The sequence below is a fragment of the Pongo abelii genome, chromosome 16 (assembly GCF_028885655.2).
Source record: "Pongo abelii isolate AG06213 chromosome 16, NHGRI_mPonAbe1-v2.0_pri, whole genome shotgun sequence".
NCBI lineage: Eukaryota > Metazoa > Chordata > Mammalia > Primates > Hominidae > Pongo > Pongo abelii.
The window spans coordinates 68270714-68285383 of NC_072001.2; the positions used below are offsets into that span (position 1 = coordinate 68270714).

The 14670-nt window shown below is 43.4% G+C and overlaps 1 protein-coding gene across 2 annotated transcripts in view; it reads right to left on the reverse strand.

The window, feature by feature from the left end:
- The window catches only part of CLPX (caseinolytic mitochondrial matrix peptidase chaperone subunit X), a 43291-nt gene extending 34107 nt beyond the window's left edge, over positions 1–9184 (reverse strand). For both annotated transcript variants that reach the window (XR_010137482.1, XM_002825558.5), the window contains exons 1-3: positions 8152–9184; positions 2879–3039; positions 1767–1884 (exon numbers count right to left, since the gene is read on the reverse strand). Coding sequence is in view for 1 of the 2 variants with exons in the window: in XM_002825558.5 (XP_002825604.1) it covers positions 1767–1884; positions 2879–3039; positions 8152–8230 (358 nt within the window). In the remaining variant the exon portion in view is untranslated. The remainder of the gene's footprint in view (positions 1–1766; positions 1885–2878; positions 3040–8151) is intronic.
- Between the last annotated feature and the right edge of the window lie 5486 nt (positions 9185–14670).

The window sequence follows — 14670 nt, forward strand, 5'->3', positions numbered from 1 at the left end:
TGAAATTGTAACCAAAGTCTCAATATTAGGGTTAGGGGATAGAGAATACTCTATAGCCAACCATCAGTCACTGAAGTCTTACAATCTTGAAGCCTTCTTCAATTGGATTGTATAGGAAGGTTGACATGGTGGTACAATTCATTACCAATAACTCTAAATTATGTAAGTAATGAGTTTTTTGATTATTTGATTCATTAATGAAAATATCTGTAGTAGAATCTTTGCATTTCGGACAGTTACTGACACTAACAGCAAAAGTAGGATAGCTGATTTTTTTTCCTTCTTTTTTCTTTTTTTGAGACAGGGTGTTGCTTTGTCGCCGAGGCTGGAATTCAATGGCTGGCTGGCTGCAGCCTCACCTGCCAGGCTCAAGTGATCCTCCTACCTCAGTCTCTAAGTAGCTGGAACTATAGCCATGCACCACCATACCTAGCTAATTTTATTTTTTTATACATATGGGGTTTTGCCATGTTGCTCAGGCTGGTTTTGAACTTCTGGGCTCAAGCACTCTGCCTACCTCAGCCTCCGAAAGTGCTGGGATTACAGGTGTGAGTCACTGTGCCCAGCCCTGATTTCTTCCTTCTCTGAGTGTCTGAATCATTAATAATTATCAGATGCTTCCCAGAATTGAGGGCTTACCTCCTTTGGTAAGTACTAAGGGAAATTACCTTAATATATGAATGACTGGCCTTCCCAGTCATGTGAGATACTCAGAATGTATTTGAAGAACATAGTAATAAATACAGAATAAATAAGTCTTGGTTCTCCTATAGCCTAATGATCACATCCAGAAATTCACAAAATCTAATTTGCAATAAACACAAGTAAGCAAAATAAAGAAGCAAATGTTTTTCTTAAATTATCTCTTACACAACCGTGCAAAGTATTACCAGTCCTGAGGATTTTCTAGTATATGGTGAATGTAAGAGAGAATCAGGTAAGCTCATACAATTTACATATAATTTATATAACATACAAAGTCACATATATTATCTATTTCATATAATCCATATTTCTACACATTTAATACAATTTATATATTATATATACATATATGTATTATATATACATATATTATATATTATATATGTATATATATGTATATATAATATATAACATATGTATATAATATATATGTATATATAAAATAATATAATATATTATATATACATGTATTATATATTATATATACATGTATATTATATATACACGTATATATATTATATATTATATATACATGTATAATATATATTATATATACATGTATTATATATTATATATACATGTATTTTATATATTATATTATACATGTATAATATATATTATATATTATATTATACATGTATAATATATAATATATTATACATGTATAATATATATTATATATTATATATATTATATATATATATATATTTTTTTTTGAGACAGGGTCTCTGTCACCCAGGATGGGGTACAGTGGCATGACCATGGCTCACTGCAGCCTCAACCTTCTTAAAAGAAGTAGCTAGGACCACAGGTATGCACCACCATACCTGGCTTTTTTTTTTTGTAAAGACAAGTGTCTCAACATGTTGCCCAGGCAGGTCTTGAACTCCTAGGCTCAAGGGATCCTCCCATCTCCTCCTTCCAAAGTGCTGGGATTATAGGCATAAGCCATTTGTGCCTGCCCTATATTTATACATTTTACATAATTTACATATTTTTATACATTTAGTAATTTATAGAAAATGCAGGGAAAAAAGAACAATAGAAGATGTAATACTTACATACAAAGGTCTCTACATGTGTGCACAAGTCGCCACATTTAGGACAGCGCAGCTGGTTTCCACCTTTCCCAGAATTCCCAGAGCCTGATTTCTTACTACTTCCCTCACTTGCTGATTTCTAACGTTTATGAAGGAGAAAAAAGGAAGAGTGTCAATTATTAGTTTCAGGCAACCAACTTAAATGTAAACAATACTGTTTGTAATTAATTTTATAATTTTCTATATTTCTAGGATGAAATTATTAGTATATTTTATAATTCTATTACTGATGTCAGAAGATCTATTACTTCAAAAATCAAATCAGTTCTAGTAAATACATGTATATCTGTAGTCCTCCTTTGTATAACATGTGCCAACATATATAATAAATAGCTTTCATTCAATGACTCAGGCACTAGAAAATTTACTAAGGGTAAAAAACTACATTTCAATGAAATTTAATCAGGAGTTATGATCATGGTAGGTAGTGACTCTGACTATTCTTAGATCTAACTTTTCTCATCTCTAAAATGGGAATAATTTTACTCATATCAGAGTCACTGTTAAGTATGGATATGTAAGTGTCTCACATTTTGTCTAACATATAAAATTAACTCAAGTGTTAGTCAAATTCACATAATGAAAAAAACTGGTGAGTCACTGACTCAATACAACTACCAACATAAGTTATACTAGCTACAACATAAAGTTATACCAGAAATATGAAATTTTTAGGCTACCAGAGTAGCCCAACATTAAGTTATACCACAAATCTGAAATTTTTAGGTAGAGGATAAAGTGAGGTTTATACTGTCACGAGTTATAAGAGTTATATGAAAGCAGGAAATGATGGCTATTCCTAATTCAATCCTACTGACTAACTGTATTTAATGACACTTCTTTACTACTTTGGGGTGTAAGAAATTTTAATTACTCCTTACTATGTGCAATGCTTATAAAAGTATTTTAAGGTTCAAAATGAAACATCTAATTACATAAAATTATTCAGATCATTTTAGCTATCTCATATTTCCTACAGAAAACATATAAGCCAGTAAAAGACAGTACTATTATATTTTTTTAAAGGAGGGAACTCACAATGTGTACAGGTGCCAATAAGATAAAATAATTACCTTATTTCCATCTCCGGAACCATCTTTACTTATCCCATCTTTTGAGGCAAAGTATGCTGGTGTTTCTGTAAACGATCTAAGAGGAGCTCTTCGCAGAATCTGAGTTTCGAATGTCCCAAGCCTTCCTAAAACTGACATATGAATGCGACCACCAGAAATACCTGAAAATAAGAGGAAATCTACATCAAATATAGACATGCCTCAATAAATCCCCTGGAAACAAAAATTCCTTGAGCATAAAGGAGGTTGGAAAAAAGCTATCATTTTCACAGCAGTAGTATAAACTGAGAGAAAAAAATGACACCAACAGAGGCAAAGTCCTTTCAAAAACAGGCCAGCAGGTCTGGGCCTCTGAAAGATTCTAAATAAATAAAGGTGTTTCTTTCTGTATGTGTCCTTTGGAAGTAAGGCAAGATCACCCACGTCATAACTTTTTCAAAGTTTGAATGGACTTCAACATCTGCCTCACCTGTAAGATTTTGAAAAAGGCCATTTATGCCCTATATTTTTATTATTTCTACCAATGAGAATAAACATCTGACAGCAACTCGTCTGTTATTATATAAGAATACTATCTGGGCCGGGTGTGGTGGCCTGGGTGGGCCAGGCTCACCCCTGTAATCCTAGCATTTTGGGAGGCCGAGGCGGGCGGATCACTTGAGGTCAGGAGTTCAAAACCAGCCTGGCCAACATGGTGAAACCCCGTCTCTACCAAAAATTTAAAAAAATTAGCCAGGCATGGTGGTGGGCGCCTTTAATCCCAGCTACTCGGGAGGCTGAGGCAGGAAAATCGCTTGAACCCGGGAGGCGAAGTTTGCAGCAAACTGAAGTCATGCCACCACACTCCAGCCTAGGTGACAGATTGAGACTCCATCTCAAAAAAAAAAAAATCTGTAACAATGGAAACAAACTTCAAATGTTCTTTAAGGCCAGGCATGGTGGCTCATGCCTGGAATCCCAGAGTTAGAGACCAGCCTGGCCAACATGATGAAACCCTGTCTCTACTTAAAATACAAAAATTAGCTGGATGTGCCGGCAGGCGTCTGTAATCCCAGCTACTCAGGAGGCTGAGGCAGGCGAATTCTTGAACCCAGGAGGCAGAGGTTGCAGTGAGCTAAGATCATGCCACTGCACTCCAGCCTGGGCAACAGAGGGAGACCCTGTCACACACAAAAAAAAGTTCTTTAAAAAATTGTGTTATTCTACTTATATGTGGTACTTAGAAGGCAAAATCATAGAGTCAGCGAGTAGAATGGCAGTTCCTGGGGGCTGGGGAAAATGGAGAGTTATTGTTGTAATGGGTACAGAGCTTCAGTTTTACAAGATGATGGCAATGGTTGCACAGTATCAATGTACTTAATACTACCGAACTATACACTAAAAGTAGTTAAGTCTTGTAAATCTTATATCTTTTTTTTTTTTTGAGACAGTCTCGCTCTGTCGCCCAGGCTGGAGCACAGTGGCGCAATCTCAGCTCACGGCAAGCTCCGCCTCCTGGGTTCACGCCATTCTCCTGCCTCAGCCTCCCAAGTAGCTGGGACTACAGGCGCCCGCCACCACGCCCGGCTAATTTTTTGTATTTTTTAGTAGAGACGGGGTTTCGCCGTGTTAGCCAGGATGGTCTCGATCTCCTGACCTTGTGATCCGCCCACCTCAGCCTCCCAAAGTGCTGGGATTACAGGCGTGAGCCACCGAGCCTGGCCAATCTTATATGTATCTTACCACAATAAAAAAATTGAATGAGCCAGGTGTGATGGCTCACGCCTGTAATCCCAGCACTTTGGGAGGTTGAGGTGGGTGGATCACTTGAGGTCAGGAGTTTAAGACCAGCCTGGCCAACATGGTGAAACCCTGTCTCTACTAAAGAAACAAAAGTAGCCGGGCGTGGTGACAGGTGCCTGTAATCCCAGCTACTCGGGAAGCTGAGGCAGGGAAATCGCTTGAACGAGGCAGAGGTTGCAGTGAGCCGAGATTGCGCCACTGTACTCCAGCCTGTGCAACAGAGCAGGGATCTGTCTCAAAATAAATAAATACATATAGTATCAATCTCAAAAGTAGGCTTAGAAAAAGCAATTGAGGGGCCGGGTGCAGTGACTCATGCCAGTAATCCCAGCACTTTGGGAGGCCCAGGGGGGCAGATCACGAGGTCAGGAGATCGAGACCATCCTGGCTAATACAGTGCAACCCATCTCTACTAAAAATACAAAAAATTAGCTGGGCGTGGTGACACGCGCCTGTAGTCTCAGCTACCCAGGATGCTGAGGCAGGAGAATCGCTTGAACCCAGGAAGCAGAGGTTGCAGTGAGCCGAGATGGCACCACTGCACTCCAGCTTGAGCAACAGAGTCTCCGTCACAAAAAAAAAAAAAAAAAAAAAAAGAAGAAAGAAAAGGAAAAAGTAATTGAGGGAGAGTGACAGATGCAGTCAAAATGACCATTCACCAATCATAAAATCCTCATAAAAATGATAAAGCTCTGTAGCAAACTAATTGGGGTTTCTAACACTTTTTGTGCCATGAACCCCTTGAGCAGTCTGGTGAAGCCTCTGAATAGATCTCTTCTCAGAATACTATTTTTAAATGTATAAAATAAAATACATAACAAAGGAAACAAATTATAATGAAGTAGTTATCAAAAAATTTTAAAAATATGCCCTTATTAACAAGCAAAATTAAATAAGATCTAACAGCTTTTTAAATAATTACTATGATTTCAAAGTAGCAAAAAGTATGAACAATATTCTGAAATATCAGCAACTATAATGTGATATGAAAATATTTCTGATTTTGATTGATGACAAATCCACAGACACTTCTAAGACTACTGTGGATGTGTTGCCTACATTCATAGGCCAAGGAAACGTTGTTTCAGTTAGAGCTTAGTGAAAATAAAGTTCACAGAATCTCTGAATTCTATCCAAGGACCCTTTGGAGGCCTGTAAACCTCAGGTGAAGAAGCTCTGAAAGCCAAAAGAGAGAAGTATTTCTGTAAAGTGTATTTCACCAGATTACCTGGCAGCAACCAGAAAAGACAATTTAAGTTTCACTATTTACAGAACTTTATCATACAGACAAAGCTTTCTAAATTTCAGAACAACTGTTTTTAAAAAGAAATACTAGTCCGGGTGTGGTGACTCACGCCTGTAATCCCAACACTTTGGGAGGCCAAGGTGGGTGATCTCCTGGGGTCCAGGAGTTGGAGTCCAGCCTGACGAACATGGCAAAATCCCGTCTCTACTAAAAATATAAAAATTAGTCGGGTGTGGTGGCTTGCGCCTGTAATCCCAGCTTACTCAGGAGGCTGAGGCAGAAGAATTGCTTGAACCCAGGAGACGGAGGTTGCAGTGAGCCAACATCGCGCTACTGCACTCCAGCCTGGGCAACTTAGCAGATTCCATCAAGAAAGACACACAGAAAGAGGCCAGGCGCGGTGGCTCACGCCTGTAATCCCAGCACTTTGGGAGGCCGAGGCGGACGGATCACAAGATCAGGAGACTGAGACCATCCTGGCTAACACGGTGAAACCCTGTCTGTACTAAAAATACAAAAATTGGCCAGGCGTGGTGGCGGGCGCCTGCAGTCCCAGCTACTCGGGAGGCTGAGGCAGGAGAATGGCGTGAACCCGGGAGGCGGAGCTTGCAGTAAACTGAGATCTCGCCACTGCACTCCAGCCTAGGCGACAGAGCGAGACTCTGTCTCAAAAAAAAGAAGAGAAGACAGACAGAAAGACAGAAGATGGAAAGAAAGACAGAAAGGAAAGACAGGACGGAAGGAAAGGAAGGAGAAAAGAAAAAGAGAAAGAAAACAGTCGTTTCGAAACGAAAAAAAAGTAACTGCCTATCTCGTATGATTCAAAAATGTTCACGGACTCTTGGCTAGAACAGATCAGTAACACTTTCAAAGAAGCCGTCCCTGACCAAAGAGAACACACACATACTTCATCCACCCACAGGAAACTGTATTATTCTTTGCCTACTCCACTAGATTTAAACAAGAGGGTGAGGACTTATTCACCACTCTACCTCCAGCACTAAAAGAAGGCCTGACACACAGTGGGCCCTCGATAAATGTTAATATATGTCAGATAAATGGATTAAAAATATGTCACTTTAAAGTGTTTGCAAATCGAATTCCTGGAATCGGGACAGCTACTGGTTGAGGCTTAACATCGATTTAGGATTAAATTCACTCCCTTACATTTATGAATCATTTTACAAAATGCTTCTGCCCACATTACCTCATTCAATCCCTCCTTCTGTAGTAAAGAAATTGGAAGATATATTTAGTAAACAATAAGGATTTTATGATTGGCTTAAAAGTTAGATAAAAGGGGCCTTTTTAAAAATCCATCCAAGGGTCATAAACCGATAAGCCAAAATAAAACGAATTTGTCTAGAAGTCAGTCATTGTAACAGGATCTAGCCTCGTGGTCTGACATCCATAGATTTGAGGAAGAGAAAAAAAGTTTATTTTCCAGACTCTCTTGGCTGGGGCGCCATTCTTTCACAGCTTCAGATAAACAGAAAGAAAAGGTAAACAACATGCGCCACTCTTAGGAAACTACCTCCCGGTCAAGTTGGGAAAGCCAGCAAAGGACTGCTGAAACACCCAAGTACTTCCGAACCAACTCCTGCGGGACCTCTCCCCATCTCTCCCGCCGCTGTCCTGCGGGCCCCGGGGCTTGCCTGACACCGGGAAGTACTGTGAACCTTGTTTATGTCCCAGTGTCTGGGCCGCACAGTGATAGTAACATCTCGGGTACCGCGCGGCTTGCGTCCGGGATGGCCAGCTGGGTGCCCCGAGTCCTGGGGGACTCTAGTAGGGACAGATCCTCACCCGAGCCCCTCCTGGGGCCCCCAACGGGCCCGAAGGGGATCCCGGCCAGGCTGCGGAAGAAGAGCCGCAGCCGTGGCAGGCGGCGGTCCCCGGCAGGGCTGAGTGGGATCTGGAGACATTTTTTAATAAGAGGAGCATTTTGTGCCTCTTTCAGGGTTTCTACGAAGTGGGCCGCATTCCGGCCCCAAAGTCAGCAGGCCTGAAAGCGCGCAGGCAGGCGCGTGGGAAGGAGTTTACTTCCAATTTGAGCAACGGCTGCTCCAGAGGTTGGCAGAGCCCCATTCCACGGGGAAACTGGTGGGTGCCGGGCGAAGCGCCGCGCATTCCCTCACACTCCCCGGGTGCAGCAGGCCTCGTGCCCTCCCCGGGGCCCCCAACCATTGGCCAGTCCACCCCCTCCCCCAAGGCTGAGGGCTCAGGAGTGGCACTATTTCGTTACCTCTCTGCGCGGAGGCGAGTGAAGAGGTGATGAGCCGGGCGGCAGCCGCGCCGCAAGTACAAGCACCGCAGCTGGGCATCTCCGCGGGGCCTAGGCCGGGGCTTCGCCCCCAGAGGACCTCCGGGTCACAGCGGCGTGTATCCTGCTCGCAAGGCGCGCTGACTCGGTTCCGAACCCTTCCGCGGGCCCTAGACCCTGTGCAGAGTTCACCTGCCCGGCAGCCAGGCCTTCACGTTTCTGTGCCCCAAAGCCGTCTATTCACCAGAGTAGACACCCAACCCTCCCCTCCCTTCCCCTCCTTCTCCTTCTCCCCCCACCCCCAGCCTACTGGGCCGGGGAGCTTGCGCGCGCCTGCGCCCTAGGCCCGGGGAGGGGGCGGAGGGCGTGGGCACGCGCCCTGTATGCGTGCGGGTGAAGCTACGTGAGGCGAAGGCAAGGGGGTGGTGCCCTGGGCGCCAATGAGTGCCCTACGGCAAGCGTCTAGCCCCAACTGGGGCGACTACAGTTCCCGACGCTCAAGGTTGCCAAAAGCCCTTTTATCCTAAAGTTGAAAGGTTTTGCGATAGACGCGGAGAGATGCATGCCGGGACTTGTAGTCCCGAGTCGTCATAGTCGAGCTCTTCTTCCGGTCACTTTTAGTGGGCGGCAGGGAAGGTCAAGGTGAGGCTGGTGGCTTAACCCTCCATGGGGGAAGTCTCTAAAGTGCCTTGGTAGCCTCTAGATGCTTCAGATTCACTAAATTTCTTCCCCCGGGATTCCACATCCTGTGTTCCTTATCTTCTCATTCTCCTTAGTTTCATCACTTGTAACATGGAGATGGTATTGTCAGTTAGTTACCTGAGCAACAACTGTTAGTTGGTAACAGCTCCCTCTCCTTGTTCTTTCAGGCCTCGTGGTGATAAAGCTTCGAGCTGTTGCTAGTCCGTGGGTGCTTTAAAGTCTTGAGGGTTTTCTTTTCTTTCTTTCTTTTTTTTTTTTTAATTTAGTAAAGATGAGGTCTCCCCATGTTGCCCAGGCTGGTCTCGAACTCCTGGGCTCAAGTGATCCTCTTGCCTCGCCCTCCCAAAGTGCTGGGATTACAGGCGTTAGCCACCACGCCCGGCTGGTTTTCTTAAACCTGATCACACCCTAGTAAATACTCCCCTCATTAAACCCTTTTCTGTTAGGCTTTGTTCGAGCCCTCTTGCAGGGCTTGCTTCTGCACAGCTAAACAGATGGACCAGCTGCACAAGATGGAGGATGGTGACAAGTGTGTCACGCCCTTGTCTCATCTGAGTTAGTGCTAGACTGAGTATTTACGTTGTGTATGAGATTCTGATTAACTCTGAACCCCAGAGAAACTGCCAAGTGAGCTTAGGTGCCTTTATTTCTGAGCTTGCCGGGTTCGGATGGGGAGGCAGCAAAGGGAGAGGCAAGACCAGGTCACACGAGTCAGTGAGCCCTCATCAATCTCCATCCAGTCCAGAGAAATATGGCTTCTAGCTCCCTGTGTCTAGCTGTGAGAAGGGCCACTGGCCTTGGCCCAGGCCACAATTTTTTCTCTCTCTTTGGAGAGGTGACTCCTGGTGCTCCCTCAGCAAAAAGTGGCAGAGACCAGAAGAGAGCCCACGTCTTCCCTCACCAAGACCTTGGCCTTCCTCCCCTGAGTCCATTAATAGAATTTTGAGAGGGGAGAGTCTCCAATGTTCCCTCAATCCAGTGTTTCAAACTATGTTCCCAGAATTTCTCAGAAGCTATAGCTTTGTAGTAGAGGTGAAGGAACCAAGTAGATGGACCTTCCCTGCCAACTCCGCCATGCCATCCCAAAATCAACCAGAGAAGCTCTGCCTTGAACTATTTCATTACTGGGGTTTTGTTTGAAAATAGTTCTGCATTAAGACAATGTATGAAATTCATTGAGTCAAGGACAAACCTTTCCTTTTATAAATGAACTGAGGTCCTCTAACACCCAATTTAAATTCTTTTCATCCCACCCCCACCTTCTTTTTCAATTGTGTCACATTTTCTTCTCATTAAAAAATAAAGAAGAGATTATTCGCCAAAACCTATAGATTGCTGTAAGCAAGCTGAGTAAGAGTGTTGCTAAATCAAGTCTCAGGCTAGAGGAACCACTCCAATAAGACTTCCTTTTCCCTGTCTATTCTAGGGAATTGATTTCACATTCATTCAGTCAACAAATATTTATTAACCGCTAGTTACATGCCAGACATTGGAGAAATAGTGCTGAATTTTTTAAAATTTTCCTCCTCTCGTGGAGCTTCCATTCTAGTGGAGAAAATTAAGACAGTAAGTAAGTAAAATATACCAGTAGTATGATGACATGGGAATATCCTTATATTGTTGTGTAGCATATCCTTATATTATTTCCAGAATCATTGAATATTTAATTTTATTTACAGGTTGATGTGTGTTTAGCCTTGTATTCCCAATTAGACTATGAGCTCTTTGACGCAGGTACTTAATTATATACTTGGGGCCGGGCGCAGTGGCTCACGCCTGTAATCCCAGCACTTTGGGAGGCCGAGGGGTAGATCACTTGAGGTCAGGAGTTTGAGACCAGCCTGGCCAACATGATGAAACCCTGCCTCTACTAAAAATACAAAAATTAGCTGGGCATGGTGGCGGGTGCCTGTAATCCCAGCTACTCGGGAGGCTGAGGCAGGAGAATCACTTGAACCTGGGAGGCAGAGGTTGCAATGATCCGAGATTGCGCCACTGCACTCCAGCCTGGGCGACAGAGGGAGACGCTGTCTCAAAAAAAAAAAAAAAAAATATATATATATATATATATAATACACACACACACACACACACACACACACACACACACACACACACACAGGCAGAATCCATAGTAGAAATTCAGTAAATACTTAAGTATTTATCTTCCAGCAATACGTTTGCTTAGCAGAATCATGGGATGGTGTCTTCATGAAATACAACACATGGCCGGGTGTGGTGGCTCATGCCTGTAATCCCAGCACTTTCGGAGGCTGAGGTGGGGAGTAATCTGAGGTCAGGAGTTCGAGACCAGCCTGGCCAACATTGTGAAACTCCATCTCTACTAAAAATACAAAAATTAGCAGAGCGTGGTGGTGCGTGCCTGTAATCCCAACTACTCTGGAGGCTGAAGCAGGAGAATTGCTTGAACCTGGGAGGCAGAGGTTGCAGTGAGCTGAGACCACACCACTGTACTCCAGCCTGGGTGACTGAGACTGTCTCAGAAAAATAAATAAAATAAAATAAAATCCAACACATAAGCAAGCAAATTACAATGGACAAAGAGGTGAGTGTTAATACACATAAGTTCTACAAACGTAAACAATGATTAATCCAACTTTTTGAGTTTCCAAAAGGAATTTCCAGAGGTTGCCTGATTAGCAGAGTATTGACTTTGCCCTAGAAAGTACAAAACAGAGGGAGCTGTACACAACTTAGTTTAACTTTTTCTCAGCAATGTGAACAAAGGTCATGTAGCTTTGGTATGAGGCTGGTGATGGTTTTATCACACAGGCTGCAGAAATTTGGTAGTTTCAATGCATTCCTCTAAAACTATGCTCTGCAGGTCAGAATTTACCGATAGACTATTGGGATCAGCACCCAATAAGCATGGACTGGGACACTAACTTTGTGGTAGGCTCTTTGATGTTATAAGTCTTGTAGTGGTATTTAGACCAGAGAACTTGTACCACGGGGATAACCAAGACTTCCCAAGTGGTATTTGAGCATAGGTGGGGGTCAAATTTAAATAAAATAACATCCATGTTAGAAATGGTTCAGATGTTAAAGATCATTCTTTAGGAACCACTTGGCTGTTTGGCAAAGGAGCATGTTCTGTTTTACAAGTGTATGTTCTCTGACCTGAATTTCACAGGTTGGAAGAGTGTCCTTGCTGCATGGTGTGTGGCAGAGTAGCCATGAGATGGAGCAGAACTTGGGGTCTGAGCAAAGGGTACTGGGGCTCCAGAGGCTCACTGGACTTCTCTCTCACTTGGCACTGCATAGATAACCTCTGGTCAAGTTCCTATCAGGCCATTCTCTCAAGTTATGGATTCAAAAGCACAGAGCCGGCTGGGCATGGTGGCTCACACCTGTAATCCCAGCACTTTGGGAGGCCGAGGCAGGTGGATCACGAGGTCAGGAGTTTGAGACCAGCCTGACCAACATGGTGAAACCCCATCTCTACTAAAAATACAAAAATTAGCTGGGTGTGGTGGTGTACTCCTGTAATCCCAGCTACTCAGGAGGCTGAGGTGGGAGAATTGCCTGAAGCCAGGAGGCGAAGGTTGCAGTGAGCCAATATTGCGCCATTGCACTCCAGCCTGGGCGACAGAGTGAGACTCCATCTCAAAAAAACAAACAAACAACAACAAAAAAAAAACCCCCAGAGCCATCTGAGATTATCCCTGTGAGAAAATGGATCCTCCACCAGCAAAGTGATGGCAAATACTTATGGTCACATCAGCCCTTCCACATCCACACCTACTTTCAGCTGTTTTCTGACAGATTAATGACGCTTTAAAAAGAAAGTCAAGTGCAGCTTTCCAGCTCAAATAGTTTACACTGGAGGAGTTAACTCCTTGAGTTATTTACTTTTTGCGAATTACATAGCTGAAGGCATATAACTTTTTTTTTGAGACAGAGTCTCCCTCTGTCACCCAGGCTGAAGTGCAGTGGCACCATCTCAGCTCACTGCAACCTCCGCCTCCCGGGTTCAAGTGATTCTCCTGCCTCAGACTCCTGAGTAGCTGGGATTACAGGCACATGCCACCATGCCAGGTTAATTTTTGTATTTTTAGTAGAGGCGGGGTTTCACTATGTTGGCCGTGCTAGTTTCAAACCCCTGACCTCAAGTGGTCCGCCTGCCTCAGCCTCCCAAAGTGCTGGGATTACAGGCATGAGCCATTGCGCCCAGTCAGGCACATAACTTTTTATGTCTTCATTTTATGTAAAACTCTTTTTCTTTTTCTTTTTTCTTTTTCTTTTTTTTTTTTTTTGAGATGGAGTCTCACTCTGTGGCCAGGCTGGAGTGCAGTGGCACGATCCTGGCTCACTGCAACCTCTGCCTCCTTGGTTCAAGCGATTCTCCTGCCTCAGCCTCCTGAGTAGCTGGGACTATAGGCGCGCGCCACCACGCCCAGCTAGTTTTTGTATTTTTAGTAGAGACGGGGTTTCACCATGTTGGCCAGGATGGTTTTGATCTATTGACCTCATGATCTGCCCGCCTTGGCCTCCCAAAGTGTTGGCATTACAGGTGTGAGCCACCATGCCTGGCCCTCTTTTTCTTTTATACTTGATTTTACCTCCCAGCATTATGAGTTGCTACAAGAAATATTTTAACAAATTAGAGTCCATGAGTCTTAACTCACTCAATATTAGCCCTGAATTTTTTAGATGAGGAAACAGGCCTATTAAAAAGGCAGAGACTTGACCACGGTCACATAACAAGTCAAAAACAGAGAGAATAGAACTGGAGTCTTCTGGCTTTAAAACTGTATTTCTCAAGCTTTTCTTTTTTAACCCAAGACTCCTTTTGATAAACATAAAAATCTCACTTCTCGGCCAGGCACGGTTTCTCACGCCTGTAATGTCAGCACTTTGGGAGGCCAAGGCAGGTGGATCACCTGAGGTCAGGAGTTCCAGACTGGCCTGGCCAACATGGTGAAACCCTGTCTCTACTAAAAATAAAAAAATTAGCCGGGTGTGGTGGCACACTCCTGTGATCCCAGCTACTCGGGAGGCTGAGGCAGGAGAATCACTTGAACCCGGGAGGCAGAGGTTGCAGTGAGCTGACATTGTGACAATGCACTCCAGCCTGGGTGACAGAGCGAGTCTCCATCTCAACAACAACAACAACAACAACAACAAAAAAATCTTGCTTCTCCTCTCCTCCACCAGAAATTCTGGCACATCCTCTCAGAGAGTCATCATTCTTTTGGGAATCTTTGTATCCTCTGAATAAAGACATTTTTTTTTCATTTTTTTTTCATGGCCAAACACTGCTCCTTCATATCAGCAGACATTGATTATCCCTAGAAGGATATAAATATAAATACTGAGGAACTCAATATTTTAAAACTTAAGGACCTGCATCTGTAGGTGGTGCAAACTCAAGATAATATTAACACATCGTATTGAACTTTATAACTTACAAAGGGTTTTCACATCCACTTTCTCATTTGATTATTACAACAACCAAATGAGATATTGTTATTATCAGCATTCCAGTTTTGCAGCTGAGAAAATCAAGACACAGAGGGTTTAAGTGACTTGCCCAAGGTCACAGCAGAACCAAGACTTAAATCCAAATCACCATATGGGTTTCCATTACTTCTCTATATCTTCTTCCAAAAGCTGATGAGATTTTAGGGGTCTGCAGAATCTCTATCCCCTACCCAGGAACATCTCACATCAAGGAATAAAAATCTGCCCTCCTAGTGAGGAAGTGACCCACCATCCTTCCTTTTCTTAAGAATTACTTTGGTTGTAGCCAGGCGCGGTGGCTCAGGCCTGTAATCC